General features: G+C 42.3%; 1 protein-coding gene across 2 annotated transcripts in view; it reads right to left on the reverse strand.

Annotated features, from left to right (window-relative positions):
* Window positions 1–23,394, reverse strand: part of ST6GALNAC5 (ST6 N-acetylgalactosaminide alpha-2,6-sialyltransferase 5) — an 89,558-nt gene extending 66,164 nt beyond the window's left edge. The window contains exons 1-2 of one of the 2 annotated variants that reach the window (XM_048861288.2): window positions 22,972–23,394; window positions 21,675–21,911 (exon numbers count right to left, since the gene is read on the reverse strand). In XM_048861288.2, the coding sequence (XP_048717245.1) occupies window positions 21,675–21,911; window positions 22,972–23,026 (292 nt within the window). In that variant the 5' untranslated portion in view covers window positions 23,027–23,394. The remainder of the gene's footprint in view (window positions 1–21,674; window positions 21,912–22,971) is intronic. The other variant, XM_048861289.2, reaches the window with a different exon arrangement.
* Between the last annotated feature and the right edge of the window lie 3,891 nt (window positions 23,395–27,285).

Below are 27,285 nucleotides of genomic sequence, written 5' to 3' on the forward strand. Positions count from 1 at the left end.
AATTTTCTGTCTATAAATCAAACACTGAAATCATCACCACTTTCCATTCAAAAACTGAAATCTAGGTTCTATAAAATATGGTTAATCTTCTGGAAAACAGCAATAACACTGGCATGCACAATTATATCAGAATCACAAATAAACAGATTTAATAGACTTCTGTAAGACCTGCATAGATAAACTCATCACTCAAATGTAAATGCTTGAATAAAGCAATAATGCTATGTATTAAACATGTCTACAGAGAACAGGTAGATTCAACAGTTGCCAAAAAGAGCAAAAAAAAAAAGTTGAGTATAATTGTTAACATACTAGTTATCAAAAGAAAAAAGGGGCTGTGCAATCCACAGAAAGGGGGAGGAAACCAGTCATTATGACGAAAATGAAAATAAATGAGAAAAAGGCAGACTATAAAGAGTGAAACATATCAATATGCCCTGTTGTGAGTTATAGTATGAACGTACTCGTACAAAATAGCTATCTGAGTTTTGCACAGCTTTTCATGTGCTCTACAGAGGCTTAAGATTTGTCTTAATTTAAAAATCTGAGTTCTTCCCATGGTCTTCCACAGCAGTAATATTGAGCTAACATAAATCTATTGTTGCATCTAAAGAAACATTTTCCTTATTATTCCCATATATTTAACCACGTCTCTTCTGCTTCTTGTTTTTTTAGAGCACCTAAATGATACAGGGTGGTTCCTACAAGTCAGTGAGTTTAGGGTAGAGCTGTGTGAATAACTGGTTTTTGGGGGTTCACTGGCAGTTTAAAAAAAGACTTAAAAAAACCTGTTTTCTTTTAACCAATTCTGAAACTTGTTGGGATTTTAAGCAAATTTTAAAAAGTTTATTTCAGGTCACACAAAATGGTTAGTTTTGTTTCTAGGCATTTTAAAAAGGCAACATTCACAAAACAGCCTGAGAAGGAGTTGCTGCTGCCAGCCCCCTTATAACTGTTAGCCTGGTGGTTAGGGCACTCACATGGGATGTGCCAGCCTGGAGAGGGTCTTGAACCCACATCTTCCTCCTCAGGGGAGTGCCCTACCCAACAGACTAGAAAAGCTTCAAAAACAGACTCCAAGGAGAAACTGCTGAGCTTGAATTAATATGCAAATGAGATACCATTAACTTGGGTTTGAATAGAGACGGGGAGTGGCTGGGTCATTACACATATTGAATCTATTTCCCCATGTTAAGTATCCTCACACCTTCTTGTCAACTTTTCTAAATGGGCCATCTTGATTATCACTACAAAAGTTTTTTTCTCCTGCTGATAATAGCTCATCTTAATTAATTAGCTTCTTAAAGTTTGTATGGCAACTTCCACCTTCTCTGTGTGTATATATATATATATAATATATATATATATATATATATATATATATATATCTTCTTACTATATGTTCCATTCTATGCATCCAATGAAGTGGGCTGTAGCCCATGAAAGCTTATGCTTTAATAAATTTGTTAGTCTCTAAGGTGCCACGAGTACTCCTGTTTTTTTGCGGATACAGACTAACACGGCTGCTACTCTGAAACCTGTCATTCTAGAGGTGGGTCTTTCTCAGTCTCTCAAAGCCAGTCCAGAGTGGGGAGTTCAACATGTGTCTCCTCCCACACCCCAGGTTCATCTTGCTACTCTGGAACAGGGACTTGAACCAGGTCTTCCCCCCAAGGGGAGTGCCCTAACCAGTAGACTAAAGATTAGAAGAAGAGGGCACCACACCATGCCTTCATTTCATGACTGGTACCAAAGTCCCCTCGGGAATGTAGCCATTTTTTTTTTTTTGGTCCAAAACTATTTGGGCAAATTCATGACAAATTCGCAAACAGTTCCATGTTGACTAAAACTGCATTTTCTGGCGAATATAACTATTAATTCAAAAAATGTTGCCCCACTCCACTTTAAAGGCTATTATTATCACAATCTACAAGTTAAAGGAGGAACATTTTGCACTGAATTTTGGAGCACAGGTTTCCAGTATTACATGGTGTAATGCACTGAACATGCACTAAAATGAGGAAATGACACACAGGAAAGAGGACCTTAACACAAAAATACACCCATCACCCAGTAACGGTACACTTCCATTTAAGGATGGATTGAGTTGATACATGGTGGTACAGTATAGTGGCACTCATTGAGAGCATGAGTTTCTACAGAATTTAACCTTTACTGAAAGAAGATTATGTCTCTAGCCCTTCTGACTTCAAAGACAAACTTCCAAATATGACCCAATGACACACTGGCCTCCTGAAAGCCTGAAACAATCATCTCTGAGAGGTATCTATGGCCCCATTTACTTAAACAGGGTTATCGCTAAAGCCCAACAGCTAAAGTACTGAGCAGAGTCAAGGGCAACGTGCAAAGAATCATCGCCGCTGAATGGTGTCACAGATATACGAGATATGTGACAGGCCGACACAGAGCGGCAATGCTTGCGCTGTACCATTCATCATCCATAACTGATGAGAATGCTTGGCCCTGATTCATCAGCCGCACAAAGTTATTCAACTTCACAATGCAAATGTTGAAAAGCTCTGGTTGGATGAGAGAGAGACACTTTCCCACCTCCATCTCCCACTTCATGGTGGCTGGGATGAAAGAGTTATTTTCTCCCCCCACTCTACACCCCACTGTCAGGTCTAGATAGTGGGGTTTATAAACCCCACTATGGGTTTTTTGTTGCATCTGTTTACTTTCCTTTGCCCAGTCCTTCTGGATGCTAGAATAAAAGGCGTTTGGGGCTTCTCCAAGAAGCACGCAGGGGACAGGGGGATCCAGGATTTGCCAGACTGTTGGTCTGTGTCTTTGATGGTTTCATCTCCCACGAAACAAAAAAGAAAGATTTAAAGTGAATGCCTAGAAGTGTGACATTGATTTCATTCTTTTAGCTGTGATTCGGGGGTAATAAAACTGAACCACTTGCAAAAGGCTTTGAGAATCTCAGATAAAAAGTGTAGTGTAAGTGCCAAGTACTATTTTATACAAACAATTAATTGAATATGAAATATATTCTTGAGATGTGTTCATATGTAGCTCAAAGCCAACTAGTTCATTGCCACTTGAATAGCAAAGTTTGCTAACAGGAACCTGCCTGCTTTTATGGCCCCTAAGTACAGAAGCTGGTACTTGGAAACTGCCATGCTATTTGTTTACAAACTGCCTGTAAATTTTAAAAAAATCCTTGCCACTAAAGACAAATTAAAACAAATTAAATGCTTGGTTTTAATAAAAACATCTTGCGGTAAGTGGCATTTGATGGAGATGTGTCCGGCGCTAAACATCAGTCCCTACAAGAACATGTCCCCAGTGAGAGTTTAGAGAAATGCTTGAACAAATTGTTTAAGACAGGGAAATGAGTATTTGGCACTGGGGTTGTTACATTTCTGGTTAGATGTAGATGCTGATAGTATTTGTTCTATATCTTGACTCTTTCTCAATAGACCCTGTAGGGATGAGAATTAAGCGCTGAAAAGTGGGAGCTAAAGCAAAGATTAGAAGATACCACACTCACAACACCTGTTCTGGCACACACGTGAAAAGGTTCCAGGTGCCTATATTTTTAGAAAGTTTTCACATCTTGTTCTCCTTGGGAACAGCTTGTAATACCTGAAGAGTGGAACCCTACAAACTCTTACAGCTGGCTCTCTCTGAAGCAGGTGGCTAAGAACAAATGCACTGGGTTTAAAATTTTTCTCTTTTAATATTTAAAGATAATTTCAAGCTAAAAACAGATTCAATAAACTCGGTTGTCATTTATGCTCAGGCCCTTTCACACTGCTCCAGCAGCATAACAGCCTGAAAATGGGTAGAAACTGCCTCCCAAGAAAGATCCTGTACAGAACACCTGGCAGTAAGAGTTCTTCACAGTGGCCATTCTCTCAGCCCCTTGTGTTGGGCATGGTCGGAAAGGACAGCACAGCACAGTGGCTATTCTCTGCTTCCCAAGGACCACAGGAGGCTACAGGAAGCAAAGTATAAATGAGAACAGCCCTGAGGTAGCTTTAACTCACATCTGGGGCCAAGCAGGGCTCTGAATGGTCCACGAATACTTTGCCCCTTGCCCTCCTCCATCTCTGTCCCAGCCCAGGAATGGAATGATAGAGTCATTCCCAATGTAGCCATATTTACTAGTAGGGGTTGTATTTACTGAAATATTAAACTCTCAGAAAACTAAATATGTGTAATATATGATCCCACACATGTTTGCATTTATAGAGGGAAGGTTTTTGTACTAATGTCTCAGGTTTCAAGGTGAGTGACATGTCTTTCCACCTTGTTGGGGACACTGGGGCATGGCCACTAGGTAACTCGAGGGGATGGAAGACCACGAGTGTCGATGAAGCCCCCTCGCACTAGGCCCAGGTGTCCTTGGCCCCCCCTCCCACCTGGAGGCACTCGCAGCAGCTCTGCGTACTAGGCCCAAGTGTCCTTGGCCCCCCCGCCTGGAGGCACACACAGCAGTTATGCTGAGAATCTGCAACAATATGCTGCAGAGTCAGACTGCCTGAAACTAAGCAAGGCCAAACAGGGGAGATATGGAAGAACAATGCTGAATAAAGCAGCTTTATGTATAGTTTAAAAAATGATACAGAGAACCAGGGAACTAGCTGGGAACTGGATTGGCTGGCTATATGGATACTTGGGGCAGCTTGCTATTGGATAAGTATGCTGGGGAAAAGGATGTATAAAAGCCTGTGTAACTTCCTGCTCTGTGTACAGGATTTGAGATTCAAATCTCCCTGCACCTATTTGAAGCTTCAAATAAACTTTTCTGCTTCTCCACCCTGTTGTGATTATTGGGTGTAGCACCCTGGGTAACGAACCACTCAAGCTGTTGTTCAGCCTCTCGGCACTGGGTGCCGGCAACAACCTTATTCAACAAATGTATTCTTTTCTGTTCCCTCCACTTTTATTAATATATCCCTGAATGTGAGCACTCTTCTCCCTTCGGCGGATTTATAACAACACATTTAAAAGATGTTCATAACTCACATTAACATCTAACTGGCAGCAAACCTGTTGCTTCCATTTCAGCCCTCTTGGCTCCTTGATTACAAAGTTCTATTAACTGAAAGACAGCACCAGTTCACCAAGATAATCAAGAAGAAAGGTCAGTGGCTTATGAAAGAAAGTTCTGGTCTTTTAGTGAACCTCTGGGACTTCAGCTCAGCACTAACTTGAAGTATTAAAAGGCAGGGTTTCAGTGGTCCCTCAGCACTGGACTATAATGCAGGCACCACTCATAACATAGTACTGCTGTTAAATAAAGGCCAGAACTGAGAACAAATGCTGCATCAACTCTCAACCACGCAAGCCTCACAGGTGAAGGCTGAGAAGACATTACGAGGGGCATGTGGGTTAGCCGGCAATGCAGAGCTTGTATCTTTCCTTAAATATGGAACTGTTGATAAAAGCAGGCATCATATTCCAACAATCTCAGCCCCTTATCTCAGGGACCATAAAAATGCTTCAAAATTAATAATAACATCATGAGTTCTTTCATTCCAATTACGCATCAGCACAGCAACCCCCATTTCTCTTACAGTATACTAGGTTTCCCCTTCTATTTTAACAATGAGACCCCCTGCAGGAAGCTGAGAGCTCTCAGCATGTTGCAGAAGGTGCTCAGTATCTCACTTGACTGGACCCTATTACAGCGGTTCCCAATCGTTTCATCAAGCTACATGCATTTAGCAAAGAGAGGACCTGATCTCCTACTGATCTCAATGTAGGTCGGGAAATGATCAACACGCCCATGTAGGAGTGGAGGGTGCTCTGCACTTTACAGGCAGGGTTGAATGTCTCAAAGAATTGAGACCTCAGTATTGAGAATCCTTCCTAATGGCATTTAATCAAATCAGGCTGCAAACTCAGGTTGTGCTCCTGCTCCCACTGAATGAGATGTGCCCCTGGCTGTGGCAGAACCAGGATTGGGTCATTTGGTAAGAGTGATTTTTTTTTCAGGCGAAGGAGGGCTTGCGCATTTTCTGAGCATCTTTAGCTGTAAAAAAACAATATGTGTGAATATTATTCATCCAATGCTAGGCTTCTGTTCTCCTAAGATAAACAAAGAGAGAGGTTATCAGAGTCTTTGTCAATATAAGACTGTTAGACGATGCACAAGTGATGGATCATAATACAGGAGAAAAAAACACAGCTGTGGGAGGCAAGCTCTCATGACAGAGTCTCAGCATCACCTGATGGATTATTTGTCAGGGTTCACCATTTGTGAATCATGTATCTAGTTTAAGCCACAAACACTTGCAGCAGATCTAAAAGATGTGTTTTCTAGGGTGTAATCAAAATGGTCTGTTTTGCTGCAGAGGGGGAATGCACCCTTAATTCAAAAAGCTGGGCAATGCAGCAAAGCCATTAACAGTATTACAAAGTTTACAGCTTTGCTATTTGCGATAACCAGAGTTCGCTATTTCTCATTTCTTCCCTGTAACTATCTGGGTTTAAATGAGACAATCTCAATTTTATCTTCGCTTCATTTCCATTCCCTACAATGGAGAGAAGGGATGAGAAAAGGTATCTGTTCCTGGTCCTCAGAAAATAAAACTGAAATCAGTTCTTAAATTTTAGTTTCATTATTTTAAGACTGGAAGACCATCTTAGTTTCCTCAATGCGGATTACTGCATAAACCAAACAAAGAACTGTTCACATTGAATTCTTGCTGTGCATCACATCTGGTAGTCTTTTGGAATGAAACACATATGAAATAACTAATTAAACAACTTCTTACAGATGTTTATTTGTTCACTGTGTTTCCAAGTATCAGTCAATGGAAGTTAGGGTTACACACAAATATTAACCCATTAGTGGGGCACTGAGTGCCCTATGAATTTGAAGGACTACAGGAGCCTTACCACTTTCCAGTGCAACCCATTTTAGTACTGATTGAAAGTTGTTAGCACGTAATGGCTGATTCCTGAAGAGGCACACCTGAGTGAGGTCAGATGATCCCGCTATAAGAGCAGTAGGATTCCGCAGAGTGGGAACGGGGACCTCTGGAAACTACAGAGAGTAAGAACGCTCTTGCAGGGAAGATCCTGCCACTAAGGGAGTTTGAGCATCTGCAGAGAGTAAAGGAATTATAATCCAGCTCCAGGAAGGAGGGCTGGGGACTCCCTACCCAAAGGGAAAGAGCCACTGAGCTGGGGCTAGGACTGGGACATGGAATGCCAATGGGTGTCAGGATTAAATAAACTGGATCCCAGAGGGGGAGTGTTTCATTTGGACTGTGCTCTGGAGTTTTGAGGAGTCCAAGAAGAACAAATGCAGGGTACTGCAGAGCGCCCTCTGGCCATGAGGAGGAGCTTGGGTGGTAATCACCCTGCTACATGGTCCTAATATAGTGAAGTGATCCAAAGCCCACTCAAATCAACAGGAGTCTTTCCATTGATGTTACTGGGCTTTGGATCAGGACCTATTTCCTTTTAAGTTGTCTGTGCTTGCTTACTTTTAGCCTTTGAGTACCTGTATTCTCAAGCTTCATTTATTAGAATGCAGTAAATTATGTGGCCCTTGAGTGTACACCAAATGCCAGTGTTCAAGGGATTAGCCTTCCCTAGGCCACTTTAGTCATTGGGAACTGCATGTGCTTAACACCTCCAAGAATCAAGCCACTTATTTAAGTGCCTGGATAGGAGTTTAGAGCGGGATATTCAAAAGTGCCTAAGTGACTGAGGAGCACAAGCGCCATTCTCTCTCTGTGGGACTTCTGCTCCTAAATCACTTTAGAGCGTCAGAAAATCCTTAGATGCCAAATGAGGCATCCAAGTTTGAAAAATTTGGCCTGAACCTTTCTGTGCTTCAGTTTCCTACTGTGCAATATGAAGGTAAGAATACCTCCCTCTGTTACCAAGATGCTGTGAGGCTCAATTTTTAATATTTGTAAAACACTTTGAGATCCTCAGAAGCACAGGGATATGTAAGTGCACACTATTATTATTTAATGAGCTGTGGCGGAAGATGGATTGTTTTACAGACTGTGGTGGCTGCGTGCGCAACATTTCTAGAACATACATCCTTTGTTAGTCTCTAAGGTGTCACAAGGATTCCCCGTTGTTTATACATCCTTTGATTATACTTGAAGAAGAGCAAAAGACAGAATTTAGGATTCTTCAGTGGCTTTCTCTGTTCCTGTTCCTCAAAAATCGTAGATTGATTGGCTTTGACATTTTAGAAAAATAATATTTTTAGACAGCTAAACTACTACACCTAATAGCCTCTGCTTCACAGGTGCATTGCATTTTTTGTCAATCCTAAAAAGTAGACATCGTCAAACATTTAAATGGTATCATCACATTTGACAATTATCTCTTTCAATTCTGTGATTACATATATTTACACAAATTGCATAATTACACTAATTGTACATTAGCGGACCACAACTGATTAAAAGACATCTATGGAAGTTTCCATTAAGACAACATTAACATCATTAAACAGACCAGTACGAGTGAGGACATTCACAGATGAGATCTAAACCTCAAATACTTATAAGCATAACACAGCCGCCCCTTAAATCTTATTGTATTTATGCCCTGTTGTGTCTTCAAATTGAACTTTAATCCCTTAACTGTGGATTTGACTTTGCCTCCCAACTGTACCATTTTTTTCATGCCGTTTTTGTTGTAAGACTATTTAATGGCTTGCCTTGTCTAAAGATGCTGTAACTACAGTACATGCTTTCCTGGTGACTTAACGTTATAATCTGAAAGGAAAATGGAAGAGTAATTACTGATGCAATAAAACGTGAACATACTGTAGACAACTCTATGGAATTTTAATTAGGAAAAGTAAGCTGTGTTATGATTTCCCTGTCCTCTTTTCAATAAGTTGTCCTGTCTCCAAGTGTAGATCTCATTTTCATGGATTTAAAATTTTGAACATTTTTGCCAACTTCAGCCTCATCTTTTAGAAGCATAAACATAAAGCAAGTTATTATGAGCCTAATTTTGGGCTCCAAATGCAATATTCTTGTAGAGGAACGTATGTACTACACAACTTCTCTTTTATTCCTTGCTCTGTGCAAATAAGCTAAGGCATAAATATAGGAAAGGTTGATTCTTTAATTTCTTTGCACACAGATTCTGCTTAAACCAAGACCATATCTAACCGGGCTCTGACAGTAGAAGATTAAAACCCCTGCCATACCAACACGCTTGACAAAGGAGCTTAACTTTATCCTTACAGCTGTATAAGATGTTGTATGTGTATTACTATATAGAAACACAACTTTAATAAACACAGCAATGTAATTTTCAGTACTCTTATTGATGACAAAATATGGGCTATGAAATTTAAAAAGCACAGATCTCTATTTGTCTAAGAGAAACAAAGAAATTACAATATTCATGTCTTCAAAGCATTACTTTATATTCTGAAGTCCAAAGATGCAGTACTTTGCACAGACTGCTACACAAAAAACGCTTCCAGTAACAGAAAAGAAAGACACATACAATCCTTGTCATCCACACTTGACAGGATATGGAAGCACAATTTAAGCTACAGTACATGACGAAAATTTTTGCCACTTGATAATAAAGATACTACCCAGTTAGCAGTCACAAGGTTTTCATGCATTTTCTGTCTTCACTGGATTGAACAATTTTACAGAGTCTTTGTTGAGGGCCATATTTAATGTGGCCTTGTTTAACTCTGCTGCTTTCAAGTGGCATTAATCCTCTTTTCCTATCTAGGTAGACTCTCCAACATAACCAGATCAGAAAGTTCAGAAGTTAGGATATTGTCTTTTTAAAACAATATTTTCCCTTTGTGCAATACAAAGGAGATATGGCATCATCACATACACTGAAAAAAACCCAGGAAGTGGGATAATTATAACAAATAAGTTCTGAGAAACTTTAATGAGAGCTGAGTCTCCTTATCATCCATCACTTTATTCTAGACGTGTCTGGGAGTACCACTATAGGTATTAGAGCTTTGTCAGGGTTCTGTCATAAATCCCATTTCTAAGATGCTTTTAACTCAGCACTTTTACTGTACTCCACAACAGTATAAAACTTGGCAGACAGGTTTTCAGCTCAGGTGTGAATTTTCTTTCCAGATTTTGATGTAAAGAGATATGGCCCTTTTTTATTTCCTATTAAAAACAGATGGTGGAAGAAAAAATATTTTAGTGGGCTATAGTTTAATTTTTGTCTAACAAACAGCTTTGTCTGCATAGTGTCTTTCATACAAACTGCATCTCTAAATCTTTAGCAATGTTAAGAGGTCACATTAGCTACAAACACATTTTGTAATTCTCCAGCAGAAAAAAAATAAAAGGCCAGGAGACATATCATGTTATCATTCCACGCTGAAGTCAACAGGAGTGTTGTGAGCATACTGATAGAAAGATTCAGGGCCTGCTCCTATTAAAGTCCCAGGATGTTGTGCCATTGTCTTCAATGAGAACAGAGGCAGGATCTAGACACTGAGAGCTGGATTCCCAGCTGTGATGAGTTTAGACTCAGCTGAGTTGGGAGTGAAAGGTGCTTCTGAGGCAAACCTTCCACTCCCTTGGGGCCAAGGTAGTCCCAGCATAATTTAGAACCTGGCTGTTACAAACTGCACCAACTGCAGCAGTCCCACTGGGCCATGTACTGGCTGGGAATCAGGAACAGCAGTCACTCCAGGCCCCAACCCTCTTCATCAATGCCATGCCTGCCCCCAGTGCTACAAGGTGCAGGAACCTGAGCTGCTTTGTGCTGTTGCAGAAGTGCAAAGCAGACACAGGTGAGGCCAAGAATCTGGCTCTAATTATTTTTACAAACTGTGGCTATTTGGGTGTTCGTACAGATTGAAAGAAAAGAGGTATTTAAATCTAATAAGGGGTTAATTATGCATGTGCATATGTATGTTTCTGAATAGTTTTTAATGTATTTCTTAGCAGGCCTCGATTAGATGGACTGAAAGGCTACTACCAAAAATTCTATTGTTTTTGTGAACTAAGACTTACATGTTGTTGTCAACCTTTCAGAAGGATTTTACGTAGTAGGAACACCGTAAGGTATATCGCAAACTTCAGCAAAGGAACTGACCTGTCAATACATAGAGTAATAACCTAGCTATACTGACAACACTTGGCCAGAATGTCAAACTTGGGTGTTTAAAGGAAGACACCTAACAGGCGGTTTTAGACACAAATGTGCAGATGTAGGTGTCTAAACCAGGATGTCAGTGTCTCTAACAGTGATTTAAATGCCTAAATTCTGATCTAGGTGCCTGTCTTTCGGCATTCAGGTTTGAAAATGCGGCCATCAATGCCATTTGTCAGTCTCAATCTATGTTGTTAGGTGTTACAGAAATGCACAAAGTTAGACAGACGGTATTTTAAGTAAGTCTATCAAACATCTGACACACTGTTCTCATTACCAAGATTTGTTTAATAAGACTACTCCGAGACAAGTAACATTTGCAATATGTAAAATCCTGACTAACTCAATGACGTATTGCTGCTCGGTAAGCATGCTGCATGGAGCTAGAGCACTGCATCGTGTCTTACATCCATGGCACTCCCAGTGGCATGGAGGAGGAAGAGACTTACTGACACTCTTTCAGGCTGACACTGGGTCAGACTGCAAGACCCTTACTCATATCTGGCAGCACCCTACTCCACAGTCAGTCCCATTGGCTGCAATGGGACTTTGCAGTCAATGTCTACTATTCAATGTAACCACGGTTACAACAAACTGGCCCACTATTTGTAATAGTTGCAAAGTAAACATTACAGTGCTGAAAGGCAAAACTGGACAGTCCCATTCAAAGGCAGAGCAAGTGAGGCAATGTCAGAAGGAATGTGCACATGGATGGGGAATTAGCAGGGCAGGGAGTTATTACATGTTTTTAATTTTTAAAATGAATTTTGGATCCTTATCAATAAAAAAATGAAGAACAAAATGATCTGAACACTGGAAGAGGGATTTTTCCTAGGAAGGATCCCAACAAACAGCTGAGCACAAGCAGATGAGTTGAGAAAGAAGTGGCAGTTTTAATTCAGCATTTCCCTGCCAGTCACAGTCACAGTCACACCGACTCTATTTTGAATTTTTATTTTCCTATTTTAGAGCCAACCAATATGCCGACGTAGCTGGAACCAACCCTTTTACAGCAGCATTAGGAATACAATGGACAGCAATATTTAAAAGTACAGGTGTAACTGTTATAATCTCTGAGGGTGAGTTCAGCCAAATGTGGATGGCTCACACAAGGACGCCCCTTAAACTCTGCCGTGGAGCTCAGATGAGAAGTCACAGGTTCTACAGCTGCACCTGGTGCCTGTGATCCTCTGTGTTCTCTGGAATGGGTATGCACAATGGCCCTGAATAGGCTGTCAAGTATGGGGCTGCTGCAGGTTGGGAACAGGTCATGAGATCTGTGCTTACGGATAATAAGCGGCCCAAAGCCCTCACCTAAGGAGCATGGAGGGGCTATGGTGACTACCACAGTCTATGACCACAGCCCATTTTCCTGGCACTGGGCTGGAGAAGTGCATTCTGTGCCTCTATGTTCCTCTTATGTTTTTGAGCAGGGTTAGAGGGCACATTTCATCACTATGGAATAGGTGTCTGTCCATCGAGAATGTAATGCAAGGAAAAGAAAACACAAGTTCAGAAGAGAAATGAGCCTGAGTGTGACCCATGTCATTATAGAGGAGGCATATCCCTGAGCCTTCGAACCAGAAGGAAAGGTGGGGAGAAACACGTTCTTGGTGATGAACGCAGTCCCAGAAGAACCTGGTCCTTTTATTCCTGATTATTTCTCAGTGAACAGTTTCCCAAGAAGAGCAGTTTCCCTTAAGCTTCCTATACGTAGTGCCTGAAGTGCATGTACATGTTTGCACAGATCTTCCCTGCTTAATTTTTCTTTTTCTTAGAGAAAACTACTGGGACGGATGCTCTACTGACTATTGTTATAACTGTTCTCTCTACTTCTGACCTCCCACAGCTGAGGACAAAATATACTCTACGTTAACTTTGGCTAACAATATGAACTTTATAGAATATTTTGTTCTTGAGTACTTAAGCCACGGCAATATCTAAGGATGCTAATAATGTACTAAACTACAAACATGATATTATTTGGTATGACACTGTGAGGTGCTGGCAAAGCAAAATATTAAGTACTGGAATTAAAAAGCGAAGCTAATTCAGAGTTCAGAGACTACTAATTGAGAGTCGTTATCCTTTGTCTATTCCATACTATTTTTTAATCAAAGTATCTCTTCTGTGATGCTATTTTTGACTATAACTGCAATGGGCTCTTAAAGGGGCACATGTAAGTATAAATCATTTTTTTTAATAAATTTCTAACCTGTGTTACTAACCACACTCTAGATTATTAAAACTGAAATTAACCTATGCTGCTTGTTTACCATTTATGCTGTGGATTTACTCTTTACAGTCCCCTTTTCTTAAACAGTGATGCTACAAGTCCTTGTTCTTATGCACTAACACAATACTGTTGTGTTTGGGTTCAAAACACACCAGGGGAATGTTTAAGTTTACTAATTATATATAATTGATTTGCATCTCACTTATAAAATAATTTATTTTTGTCCTACATTATAACTGACAATGTTTCTTTGAGAATCCAATATTTATGATTGTACTTAATATACACATACTTAAAACATACAATGCACTTCTCTTATGCATTTAGGGGCAAACCCTCTCCTCCAGAATACACTCCAAACAGTAGCAGGTTCCCCATCCCAGCCCCATCTTCACCCGTCCCATCACCTGTGCTAACATGCAGGTTTTCCCAACAGAACAGAACTCCACAATGCACATATCCTCTGTATGGCCCCTAGCCCACCATTAGCACCAAGGAACTCCACCAGTTCTGCTGCAAGGAGGCTCTGATTGCCCCACAGGGTTTTATGGTGATCAGGGGAGAATCTGGCTCTTATCTACAATTAAATTACCACAGGCATTTGGAAATTTTCAAAAGTGAGAATTTGAGAACCATTAGTAGGAGTCTCTGAACTTAACGTATTTGCTTTTCAAGCTGACAGGAAGCTTCACTAATTAACCTGGTCTTAAAACACTTAATGTTAACTGTTAGAACAAAAAGAAAAGGAGTACTTGTGGCACCTTAGAGACTAACCAATTTATTTGAGCATGAGCTTTCGTGAGCTACAGCTCACTTCATTGGATGTATTCAGTGGATGAATGCATCCGATGAAATGAGCTGTAGCCCACGAAAGCTTATGCTCAAATAAATTGGTTAGCCTCTAAGATGCCACAAGTACTCCTTTTCTTTTTGCGAATACAGACTAACACAGCTGCTACTCTGAAACCTGTTAGAACAAAATAGCACTGACTAATGGAGACACATTACTTAGGGATGAGGTGAGACAGTATGACGTTTAATCTCACCTTGAAAGTGACCTTTGGGCTGTCACATCAGTTTATATCAGCACCAAAGCTCTGCTGATTTGATCATAATTGCATTAATTAGAAGTTAAATTAATACACTGAATTCCTTACTATCAATGCCATCTCTGCATCAATAGCACTGTACACCGTGCTGTACTGAGCAATGCAGGTTGGATTAATGTAGAAGGTCAGTAACAAAAGGAAAGCTCTGCCTGTAATCAGAAGTTCTGCAGATTTATAGACATCCCTGTAAATTCTGACTTCCAATTTCCACCTAAGTTCCAGTACAGGTTAAAGGGGAAAACTTAAGGGAAAGTCATCAAGCAGAGGTGAGCAAACACTACAGTTTCCTTCATGGCTAGTCTCCTTTGGCTCAGCCTTGCTCCCACTGTAGTCATTAGAAGCAGAATTGGGTCTCTTAAGAGGACAGTTTGCCTGAAATGCCCATAAGTAAAACTCAACATGTGAGAACTGTACAACATGGCAAATTTAAAAGGATATCCAATATAATAGTACAGTACAGTGCATACTACAGATACATATAAGAACAATGAAACTAACGATGAAAAACAAAGCATTTCGTGAACCTCCTAGGGTATGTGTGTGTGTGATGCTGCTATTATTTATTAATATATGATTATATTAATATTCACAGTGGAGAGATATTTACTGTAGCTTCATTGTTCTCAAGTCAGAGTGAGGGTCATAACTAGGATCAACGGAGAAACCACAGACAAAAAATGGATCCTGCATTTTTAGAGTCCTTCTATGAGTTCCGCTGTTTTCCACAAAGTCTGTAAAGAAAAAAGAAAAGGAGGACTTGTGGCACCTTAGAGACTAACCCATTTATCTGAGCATGAGCTTTCGTGAGCTACAGCTCACTTCGATGAAGTGAGCTGTATGCATTCGATGAAGTGAGCTGTAGCTCACGAAAGCTCATGCTCAGATAAATGGGTTAGTCTCTAAGGTGCCACAAGTCCTCCTTTTCTTTTTGCGAATACAGACTAACACGGCTGTTCCTCTGAAGCCTGTAAAGAAAAAGAACTTTCTACCTTAGTCTGTTGTAAAGAAGGGATCAGAGCACTATGGTACATTTCATGGATGTCACATAATACACATGAAATGTGACGTTTTGAAAGTGTGAGAAAAGGCCTAGATACTTTTACAGTGTTTCAAACCAAAAAGGACTGCAATATGCAAATTAACCACTGTCAGCTGAATCAGCCTGAGTTAACTCTGTCTCAGTCTGACCACCTCTCCCATTGTTGTTCATAACTGTACCGAAATCAATCTGTAGGACTAAAAAAAAAAATCTCCCAAATAGTTTTGTGTTGTTTGGGTTTCTATGAAAGAACATTTTAAAAACACTGAACACATGGATAAGTTCAGTGCAAAGAGATGAGTTTAATAAAAACTAGTTTTAGTTGTTAAAATTCTTCAAATATATAAAATCCATCAAGCAAAAGAAGTGAATGAAGCTTTACACACATTTCTGAGTTCTGATGACATCCAAACTACTTGGGGACAGATCCTCAGATGTTGTAAATTGTCATAGCTTCATTGACTTCACTGAAGCTATGACAATTTACTCCAGTTTAGGATCTGCCTTTGATATTTACCATCACAGTAACCAGGGATGTTATCAGAATCACATTATTTGTGTGTGTGTTAGTACAAGCTTTTACACCAGGGGTGGGCAAACTACGGCCTGCGGGCTAGATCCGGCCCATCAGGGCTTTGGATCCGACCTGCGGGATTGCCACCCCTGTGGCGCCGCGGGGCTAAGGCAGGCTCCCTGCCTGCTTGTACCCGCGCCGCTCCCGAAGTGGCCGGCACCATGTCCCTGAGGCCCCTGGAGGAGCAGGGGGCAGAGGGCTCCCCGCACTGCCCTCGCCTGCAGGCGCTGCTTCCTGCAGCTCCCATTGGCAGGGAACGGGGAACCATGGCCAATGGCAGCTTCGGGCGAGGTACCCACAGGCAAGGGAAGCACGTGGATCCCTCTGCCCCTCCCTCCCCCAGGGGCTGCAGGGACATGGTGCTGGCCGCTTCCAGGAGCGGTGTGGGGCCAGGACAGGCAGGGAGAGTGCCTTAGCCCTGCTGCATGCTGCTGCCACCCCGGAGCCACTCAAGGTAAGCGGAGCTGGGCGGAGCCTGCACCCCTCACCCTGCCTGCACCCCAACCCCCTGCCCTGAGCCCCCTGCCGCACCCCTCTGCACACCAACCCCCTGTCCTGAGCCCCCTATCCTGAGCCCCCTGCTGCACTCTCCTGCACCCCAACCCCCTGTTTTGAGCCCCCTGCCACACCCCACACTCCTCCTGCACTCCAGCCCCCTGCCCTGAGCCCCCAACCCCCTGCCCTGAGCCACCTCCCACACTCCTCACCCCTCCCTGAACCCCAACCCTCTGCCCTGAGCCCCCTCATACACCTTGCACCCCTCCTGTGCCCCAACCCCTTGCCCTGAGCCCCTTCCTGCACACCGCACCTCCTCCTGCACCCCAACCCCCTGCCCCAGCCCTACATTCATGGCCCTGCATGCAATTTCCCCACCCAATGTGGCCCACCCTTGTTTTTACAAGTTGCATGGTGTGAGTTTATGTATAACAACTTCATACCTTACATGCATAATGAAATAAGAGACCAGAGACCACGTTCCTTCAGCTACACTAGATACTCAGGCTTATCAGGTAGCTACATTTCTTTAAATGTGTTTCTGTTTTGATAAAAATGTTTTGCTAACATATTTTATCAATTAACTAAATTCCTGGCCTGTGTAATTATACTGCATATCCATAGTCAGTATCTCCATCAGCCAAATTCCACCTTAGATAACTCTTATTTTATGAAGACTTACACTTCACACAGCTACCTGTGCCTGCATTCCCCTCTCTGTCTTTTATTTTCTGTTGCCAAATTCTGTTGTCCACACATTCAAGCAAAACTACCAATAAAGTCAATGGAAAGTTTGCACAATTAAGGACAGCACAAATCTGACCCTGTATTTTTAAGTCAAAACCGTAAATGCATAACATGCTAAGCTGACTGATCCGTAATCAGCAACAGTAATGTGTACAGTACTTTGAGAGATTACAGATGGTAACAGTGCCAAGCCAGAACTGCTGGCTGTGTGCAGAGGTGCCTGCAATCTGGAATACAGCGAACGGTACCATTTTCTATCTCTGTCGCATGCTCTGTAATGCAAATTGAATGTTATCACCTATTGCACACAGAAGCTGCTAAAAACTTTAAACAAGGATAATCAAAATGCAATGAACCAGTATTATGATTTGCTAAAATGAGAAAAATAGAGATCACTGCTGGTGGCACAAAAGCAACAAAATATAAACACAAGATAGTCAGCATCCAATTAATTATAACACTTTCAAACAGCTCCAAATGTAAGCCTGGTAAAACACATTTTTCTACTATGTGTATATATTTTTTCACCCAATTAAATCTTTTTCAAGTCTTGTTACAATCAAACACTGTATCCGATTGTACTCTTTCTTCTCCCTCAAAGTTTGATGGAAACATTAAATACTTTTTCCATTTTTTAATCTCTTAACTGTATTAGTGTTTAATAACTATATATGCTATATGTACAGACTAATTCCACTATCTCAAAACACAGAGGCAGTGCCATAAAAAGAAGCCCAAACCCCTCTGTCATACATAACTACATACTGCTGAGCTTTATGTCACGACACACTCTCCCCTGACAAGGTTATTCCAGAATAAAGTCTCCCCCTGGTAGATCTGTTACATCATAATGCCTCCATCAAGATGTTTATTGCATAATAAAGTCTCCACTCCACAGTAGAACTTTTATGGATAGAGGACTTCATTCATGTTGCTAGCCATATGCCACAAAAGTCTCCATTACAGCTCAACTTCAGTGTTTGACCCCCCCTCTCACCAGGACCAATCTCCTTGATCTCCTTAGGAGCAATTGACTACTCTATTCCAAAATGCTGTATGATTTTGTGATATAACAAAATGGAATAGACTGAACCCTCAGACTCATTTTCCTTATCCCCATAATTTTCCAGATAAGAATGGTTAATGTGATGACACTATGAGCCATTCACCCCAAACATGTCAATGCTGTTGCCTGTTTAGGTGGACGGAGTAAAGAAGAAAGCAGAATAATTTTTTCCATGTAGGAATAAAGTCCCAGCACGAACGTCTGAGAGATTATGGAGCTATAAGACTATTTGCAGAATGACTCTTCTTCAAACACTTGATTAACTGTACTACTCTCTGATCTGTTTAATTATATATATAAATATCATTGTGATCCATGTAAATTAGTGGGTTGGTCATCAAGTTCTCTGAGCGCTTCAGCAAAGGCCTAAAAACTCATATTTTGTTTGCAAGATTGGTTTTGTTATGGTACTTTTTTGGGGGGGGAAATGCAAAATCTTTGGTGGTCTGAAATATTTTCCAGTTACATCTGTGGCAGAACTCTCACATGTTATTGGTAGTAACCACTGTTGAGTCAATACTGGGTAAAAAGCTTTTTAACTATCCAGAGTCTTGTTCTCATGTTCACTTCAGAACAATCAGATGGTTAAATACTTATTTCTTGCAAGATTTAGAATACTGCTAGCCTTTCTGTTTTCATAAATTCTGTCCTACTCACATGCGGTAATTGCTCATAAAATATTAGCATGCCATTTATTGCTAACATTGTGATCCTCATTTTGATAAACTATCAAAAAGTTACATCCCCCCTGTCTGATGAGCCTGATCCTGCTTCTGTGGAAGTCAATATAAAAATTCGTATCAACTACAGACGTCATGAAAGGTGCTGCTTTGATAGTCTGTGAGACCAGTGTCCTCTCTTTAGTCATTGAACAAGTACAGCACAGACAAAAGCAGGGAAAGCTTCTCCAGACTGGCCTGACAATGTGCCGCAGTCTTGCTGTGAGGTAAGAGCTTCTAGGAGTAGCAAGGTGGTTGCTATTTCCCTCAGTCTTTGACCTCTCAGCAGCAGCTATCAACAAACAGTGATTCTGTGCCACTCCTGATAGTTTTTATAATGTAAACACCTGGCTACTAAGAACTAAAGGGAGATGTCCCACTTATTTCAGTCATCAGGTGGCAATGATTTTCAACCACTGTTGGCCTGAGATGCTAAGGGTGAAATGCTAAGAACCAGATTCAGAGCCATCCAGCCTGTTCCACAATTTTTAAGAGCTCAGTTCAAAAAAAATATTATACAGCTTCTAAAGTGCAAAACGCTGCTGAAGCTAAGAACATTGGCTGTGATGCAGAATCAAGGTAAAATGCATGAAAACAAAGATTAATAAGAAAAAAGTTTCAAACCTCAGTAGGTGCTGAGAGGCTCATGCAAAGCATTCTTCAACAGTGAATAGGAAATTAGATATGTTAGCCATATTCTTAGAAGCTGTGTGGCCACCATGTCTGAGTGGACCTGGAACTACTATTCTGACTGTATATGAAGTGAAAGAAGAATGTGGTAGGTAATCTGAGCATAGTATGTGATAACTGAAATTTAGGGTATGTTTATGCTGCAATTGGAGGTGTGACTGAAGCTCAGATAGGCATACCTGAATAACTTTAACCTAGCTAGCACAGTTAACAAGACCAATGCAGATAAGGTGGCAGGGGTTTCAAATCAGGCAAGCGAGGGTTCCAGGCAGGCTTCTACATCCCACACTGATGCTTCTACCACCACATCTTTACTGCTATTTGTAGCTGTGTTAGCTAGCTTGAAGCTAGTGCAGGTATGCCTACCTAAGCTGCAACCACACCTTCGACTGCAGTGTAGACATTCCTGATGTGATACTTTGCTCTACAAGGCCCAATGCCTTGATTTTCAGACAAATATTCTCCTCAAGCATAAGGTGATTTACTTTGGTAGTAAACTAGTACTGGCCCACTAATGCCAGTAGCTGTACATACTGTAGCCTGTGACATTTTAGTATTGTGAATAATTGTTAAATTTTATCCCTGAAGGGAAATGCCACTACAACCACAAAATACAACCTTTATACGTGCCAATATCTTTCTTTTGTATATTTCTTCTCCTGAGTCTAGATACCACATTAGAGAGCCCTACTCCACTAGACTCCATCCACCCTCCCTGCCTTCTGTGAGGGGTTCCAGGATCTACCCATGCCAAACGATGGGCACTAAGGTCTGTCCTATGTGAGGGGCAGCCAAGATTGCACACCACTGGTGATGGACACCAGAGTCCGTTCACCCTTAGGTAAAGGATACGGAAGTCTGACATCCCAGACTCAAGTGTTCCCAGTCAGCCCACTCTGGGGTTTTGAGCACCACAGGCAGCGTAACTTGAGGGAAGGGATACCACAGTTTACCCAGAATGGGTGAAGGGCACCAGAGTTTGTTCACCTGAGATCAAAGGGCGGCAATGTACATAATCACAGAGATGCACCACAGCCAGCATGCCTCCAAGAGGAAGACCGTGGTCGACAACTTCACTCTTCTGGCACAATGGACCTTTCTACAATAAAGATGAAGCTCACCTATGCTTTCTTGGGGGCCAGTCCAAGTCTGTGGCATGAACTCTTACAAGAACTAAGGATCATCGCAAGCTGCACCACCTTCCACTCTAAGTCAAGGCCCGGTTCTTTGACCTTGCTATCTCTAACATAAACCTATAGCAATGGGTATGTATATTATTTTTTAAAAATCCAAAATAAAACACTGCTTGTGGAGAAACAAACACAGAACAGAGGTGCAGCCACTCTGCTTTCTGCATTACTGGAAGGTGCTCAGATACTACAGGAATGAGTACAGTATACAGACGTGAGCAGAGAAGAGTAGAATAGGGTCCGAGGCATCAGTCCGGAAGCAATGAAACCACTGGTGTACCACCACAAATAAATGGCTAAGGGTGCCAGTCATACCACCCCCCTCCCTCATACACATAGAACGAGCAGAAAACAATGACGTCCCTGCCACCATGAGTCACAGTCCCGCTTCCCATTAAGCAAAGGGCAGTAGAGTCACACTAGGGCAAGGGATGCAGGAGTCACGGCTACCCCATGGACAAGGAGTACCACCACCCCAGTCCCACCCCTCTCCCAGGGGAATGGTGCCAAATGACATGTCTGAGCCAATCATTCAGGACCTGCTGGGAGAGCAAAGCTTCTGCTGGGAGAGCAGGCCCTGAGCTGGGAGGAACCATGTGGGAGGCACCCATAGATCCCCCAAAGGGCCTTGCACCTGCCTGGGGTGCTCCATCCCCCCTGCCCTTGTGTCCAGGCCGGGGTGCCATCGCCTCACCTTGTGGTCCAGGACGCCGCTGTAGCCCTCCAGGAGCCCAGCCCCCACAGGGAGCCTGGGGCGCTGCTGGCTGGCGCCCAGCTGCTTGCTCTCCGGCTTCCCACTGGCCGCCGCCGCCACCTGCTGCTGCTGCTGCTGGCTCGGCTCTTTCTGGCCCCCGCCGCCGATGCTGCTGTACATGAGCAACAAGCTGGTGCACATGGTGGTGAGCACTAAACACACCGCCAGCCCGTGGCGCTGCAAAGGGGACAAAGAGACACTGAGCCCCCGCTGCGAACTGCAAAGCGCAGGGCCTGGGGCACAGACCCACGGACGGAGGGAGGCTAACGGGGGAGGGCGCAGTTCAAACCCCGACCCGCGTGGGAAAAGACTGGACACCCTGGAAGGAGGCGAGGGGAGGGGGGATGGTTCAAATCCTGAGCGGGGGAGACGGGCTGGAGTCTGGGTCTCCTGCTCTGCACCCCCCCCCCACCCCAGCCCTATGCCGCGCTACCTATTTGCCCCCCTCTCTCGGGGGGGGCATCACATTGCAGGGGGCTACACCTAGCCCGGGGCAGCGGCGAAGGCGGGGCTCCCAGTTTGTTTCACTTGCGGGGCAGTGTCTATCCAGGCGGGCGGGAGGGTGCAGCTGCTCGGGTGAGGTGTCTATTTTGGCAGCAATCGCCGCGCCTTTCCCTGTGCAGCTCCTGCAAGTTTGACACCAATGAAGACCAGGCAAAAGTGCGGCTAGAGAACTCCAATAATCCCCCCTCCCCCGCCGCCGCCCCACTCTTCTCCCCCTCTCGCTGCCTCCCTCCCTTCTCCACCCCTTCATCTCTCATCCCCTTCTTCTTCTTTTCCTTCCGCCTCTGCCCCCCAGCCCCGTCTTTCCCTGTCCCCCTCTCCTTCCTTCCCTTTCCCAGGCTTCCCCTTCTCCCTCCGCTCTCTTTCCCGTGCCTTCATCCCCCTTTAGCCATTCCATCCCTGCGTTTTCATGACTGTTAGGAATTGTTGCACGAGCCAAGTTACATCCAGACTCATCCTTTAAGCCGATCTGTTTTCCACCCGCTCTGAACAATAACGCTGCACATGAATAAAAGAAAAGCAGGTGGAAAGTTCTCCTCCTCCTCCTCCTCCTCGGGTTTGTTCCCCTTCGTCAAATATAACAAAAGAGAAGATAGCAGCCCTGGAAAGGCTGGAGCATATGTCTGATGCCCTGGCCAGCCCCGATCCACTACCCTCGTCCTCTTCCCCACCAGGGCTGCTTTCGTTTGGTCCCCGGGTGACCTAGGATAATTAGGTCCAACAACTGACTTACCATCGGGGTCTTCATTTTGTGCACCTCTTTGTACCGAATCCTCAGGCTTGCGCATCTGGGGCCACTTTTCCCTCTAGGGTTGCTACTGTGAGGAAGCCAGTGACATGTTTTTTGCCGGGGATCAGGCTGGAGAGACAGACGCCCGAGCCCGAGCTGGGGCTGTTGGGGAAAGCACTGCTGTGGCAGAGATTAGAGACAGAATTAAAACTGGACTGGACCCTCTTAGTCTCTCAGTGATCTACACAACTGCCGCCTGCCACTGTCTGCTGGGTCCTAAACTACTCCGGGTCCTTCCTCGTCTCCAGCACTGAGGCGGTTTCAGGATAAGTAGAAGTTAAAGGTTTCAGAGTAACAGCCGTGTTAGTCTGTATTCGCAAAAAGAAAAGGAGTACTTGTGGCATCTTAGAGACTAACCAATTTATTAGAGCATGAGCTTTCCTGAGCTACAGCTCACTTCATCGGATGCATACTGTGGAAAGTATAGAAGATCTTTTTATACACACAAAGAATGAAAAAATGGTATGCATCCGATGAAGTGAGCTGTAGCTCACGAAAGCTCATGCTCAAATAAATTGGTTGGTCTCTAAGGTGCCACAAGTATTCCTTTTCTTTTTAGAAGTTAAAGGAAGACATAAGTTAGGTCGCATTATTCCTCAGAAAGAAACCTCATCTCAGCACACACACAGCAGCCACTTTCCCCTCTTCTGAAACAGAACAGCAGAGAGGGATAGAAACACACTCTACAGTCTTCTGCACAATGTCATATTTAATCAGTGGGTGGGATTCTGATCAACATAAATGAAACCTTTTCAAACTACAACGGCATTATATCCCTGCAGGCTGACACTCGCTTTGCCTTTTTTAAAATCCTGCTTTTAACACTAGGACCCAATCTTCAATTACCTTATTTCCATTTTGCCTAGAGGAAGATTCACCCCTCTCTAAGCATTAACTGGGTTTTCTGAGCCTTGTGGTTTTGAGGCAACAATTTTTCATCTAAATAATTTTAATTTTTTGTTTGTAAATATTTTAACACCCTCCATTTCTAGTATAGTATTAACAACTTTTAGAGTCTCCTGCTTCCTTATTATCTAACAACCCTTCATAATAAGTTTTTAAAAATGTAAACACATGCTGGTCTCACTAGTAAGTGGAGCTGTAGTTTCTTGTACTCTTGCTCCTCATGCCATCCTTCTGGTTGCTGGAAATAAAGGCGTTCTACTATCATTTCATAAGCAGTCCTCTGGCATCCTTTACTGTTTCCTTCTTTGATTTTGCTGTATTAATGATGCATAGTTCAATTGTGAAAACTTTAATAAAGCAACTTAAATTACATGAATTTCTTGCTCTAGGAATTCCATATTTATATATTCGCCCCTTCAAAACAACCCATTTTCAGATTGGTTTCTTATGAAGTTATTAAAATGACAGTATAGCATTTTGAAAAAAATTAGATCTTAATTATGAACATATTTCTCTTGAAATTATTCATCAAAAATAATAGTTCTAATATATGACTTCACATCTACCCTATAGCAATATAACATTAAAGACTACATTAAGGAGAAAATGATCAGCAGGCTAACTCAACCATGTTCACAATAATATCTTTCTCAAGGCTGGAATTGTCAATTTCTCAAGGCTGAAATCCATTTTTCATCTTTACTAATTCATTGGTAGACTAACAGTGGAACAAATGTCATCTCAAGCTATGGCACAGCATTCAGCAGGTGATGCTTTTTAAGAAAGTAGAAATTATTAGCAGAAACAAAAATGTATGCTACATCAGTGGAGATGGCAGTAAACATGCTTTGTCATTTCAGAAGATTGCTGGCATTGCAAGTATACTTGCTATTTATTCCATTTGTGGTTTAGGTTAGAATAGTACCAGTTGTTAAGACAGGAGCTACAGTATAAGAATAATCTTATCAGTTCTTGGTAATTCTTTATTATGTGGTTGCACTTGACACTCAAATTAGTGAAAAAAAGGGCCAACTTGATGAATCATTGAAAGCAAATTATCTGCGGCTCTCCAAGGCTTCCTGCAAAAAACTACAAAAGGCAGCTCATGCATTTTACAGTGCTGTTTCTCAACTATCAGCAAGCAGGTTGCTGGTAACTGACAAAGCTCCTCTAATATATTTTGCCATGCCCAACTGAAGCATCTTATTTATGATGATTTAGGTTCATGGCTGTATGTAGACATCTGTGACACAGTATGCTGACCAAATTCATTAAACTTATAGTTGGGGTAGTAGCTGGGCTGATAGCTGAATATATTGATAGAGTAGCCAGGCTAAATTTTCTAATTTAATGCTGAGTTGGCCTTGAATATTGTCCAGTTTTCTGCTTCTTAGATATTTAATTAGATTGCCATCCTGGCCATAAACACTAATCTTGGCAGTCAAATGGGCAGCGACACAAACAGTGTAGTATAAAGTAAATTCTGCAGTAGTTTTTATTTATAAGCATGGTTTGTCCAGGGAAAATTATAAATCAACTGGAAAACAGCCCAGATACTTAATTTAATTTTAAGTTCCCACAAGTTAATCGTTTTAGCTTTGTGGGGTTTTATATTTAAGAAAATGTATTTGTGTCTACATAAATGCATAGATATATAGTTATATGCACGCACACATTAAATTTAATAATTAGGCTAGCAAGAAGTAGAGGAATATGGGCTGAGTTCATAAACACTTAATCAACTTGGAATAAAACATTTTAAAGTTCATCTGACTCGCCTGATTCAATATCAAGTGAATCATCTGGTCATAATTTCTTTTTTATATGAAAGGGAGACTGAAATGGATTTCTGATTATTCTGAACTCTGCCACAGTCCCCTGTTTATATCAAGCATTACAAGGACTGTGTTTTATCAATCAACAATTTTGTTTGCTGCTTTCAGAGGACATGTTTCACCATGGTCTAGGTCAGTGATGCTCAGTCTGAAGTGCCAGACCAGTGTCACACATACCACTTGTCATCACCCTGCACATGTCTCTTTCTATGAGTTTCTATTTCTGTACTTATATGACCCCCATCACTATGGGATCAAGAGGTTAAGGTATATTGGAACAGAAGAGGGTGCTCTTCTCACACCACAAGAAAGAGGGAGGGTAAATGCTGCTCAGACAGGCCTGGGAGAGGAAGGGGAGCTCCCCCCAAACCGCTACCACACACCCGCTCTTTACTTTAACCCTTGGTATTATCTGTGGTCTGAGTTAGAAGTTGCATGATGTCCTGACCTGCATATAGTGGTAACAGGCAAGGCAGAAAAGTTAAATGGCAAATGAAAACAGATAGACTGAGACAGACTAACACGGCTGTTACTCTGAAATCTGTCATTATGCAAGGCACTGCATTTAGCCGTATGGAGTGGAAATCTATCAACTGCATGAAAAAACTTGTACAGATACAGACAGACATCATCTTCCTTTCCAAATGCAAACAGATGGACATCGTACCAAAAGGACTGAAGGTAAAAAATCCATTACAATCTACATACCACACAGACTGTGCTGACAGCTTGTGCCACACGTTCTCAAAGAAACTGCGGAACCACCTGATCAACATCCTCTACAGCAAACAGGGAAAGATAAAGAATGAGCTCTCAAAAATGGATACTCTCATAAAAAAACAACCTTCCACACAAACTTCCTTGTGGCTGGACTTTACTAAAACTAGACAAGCCATTTACAACACACACTTTGCCTTCTCTACAAAAGAAAAAGGACACTAAACTTTCTAAACTACTACATGCCACAAGGGGCTACAGCAATGGTTCCCTCAACCCACCCAGCAATATTGTTAACCTATCCAACTAAACTCTTAGCCCAGCAGAAGCAGCTGTCCTATCTCAGGACCTCTCCTTCTGCCCCTCCACCCCTACGAACATGATACAGTTCTGTGGTGACCTAGAATCCTATTTTCGACGTCTCCGTCTCAAGAAATATTTCCAACACACCTCTGAACAACATACTAATCCATAGAGACCTCCCTACCAACACTACAAAAAGAAGGATTCTAGGTGGATTCCTCCTGAAGGTCGAGACAGCAGACTGGACTTCTACATAGAGTGCTTCCGCCGACGTGCACGGGCTGAAATTGTGGAAAAGCAGCATCACTTGCCCCACAACCTCAGCCGTGCAGAACACAATGCCATCCACAGCCTCAGAAACAACTCTGACATCATAATCAAAAAGGCTGACAAAGGAGGTGCTGTTGTCGTCATGAATAGGTCGGAATATGAACAAGAAGCTGATCGGCAGCTCTCCAACACCACTTTCTACAAGCCATTACCCTCTGATCCCACT

The sequence above is a fragment of the Caretta caretta genome, chromosome 8 (assembly GCF_965140235.1).
Source record: "Caretta caretta isolate rCarCar2 chromosome 8, rCarCar1.hap1, whole genome shotgun sequence".
NCBI lineage: Eukaryota > Metazoa > Chordata > Testudines > Cheloniidae > Caretta > Caretta caretta.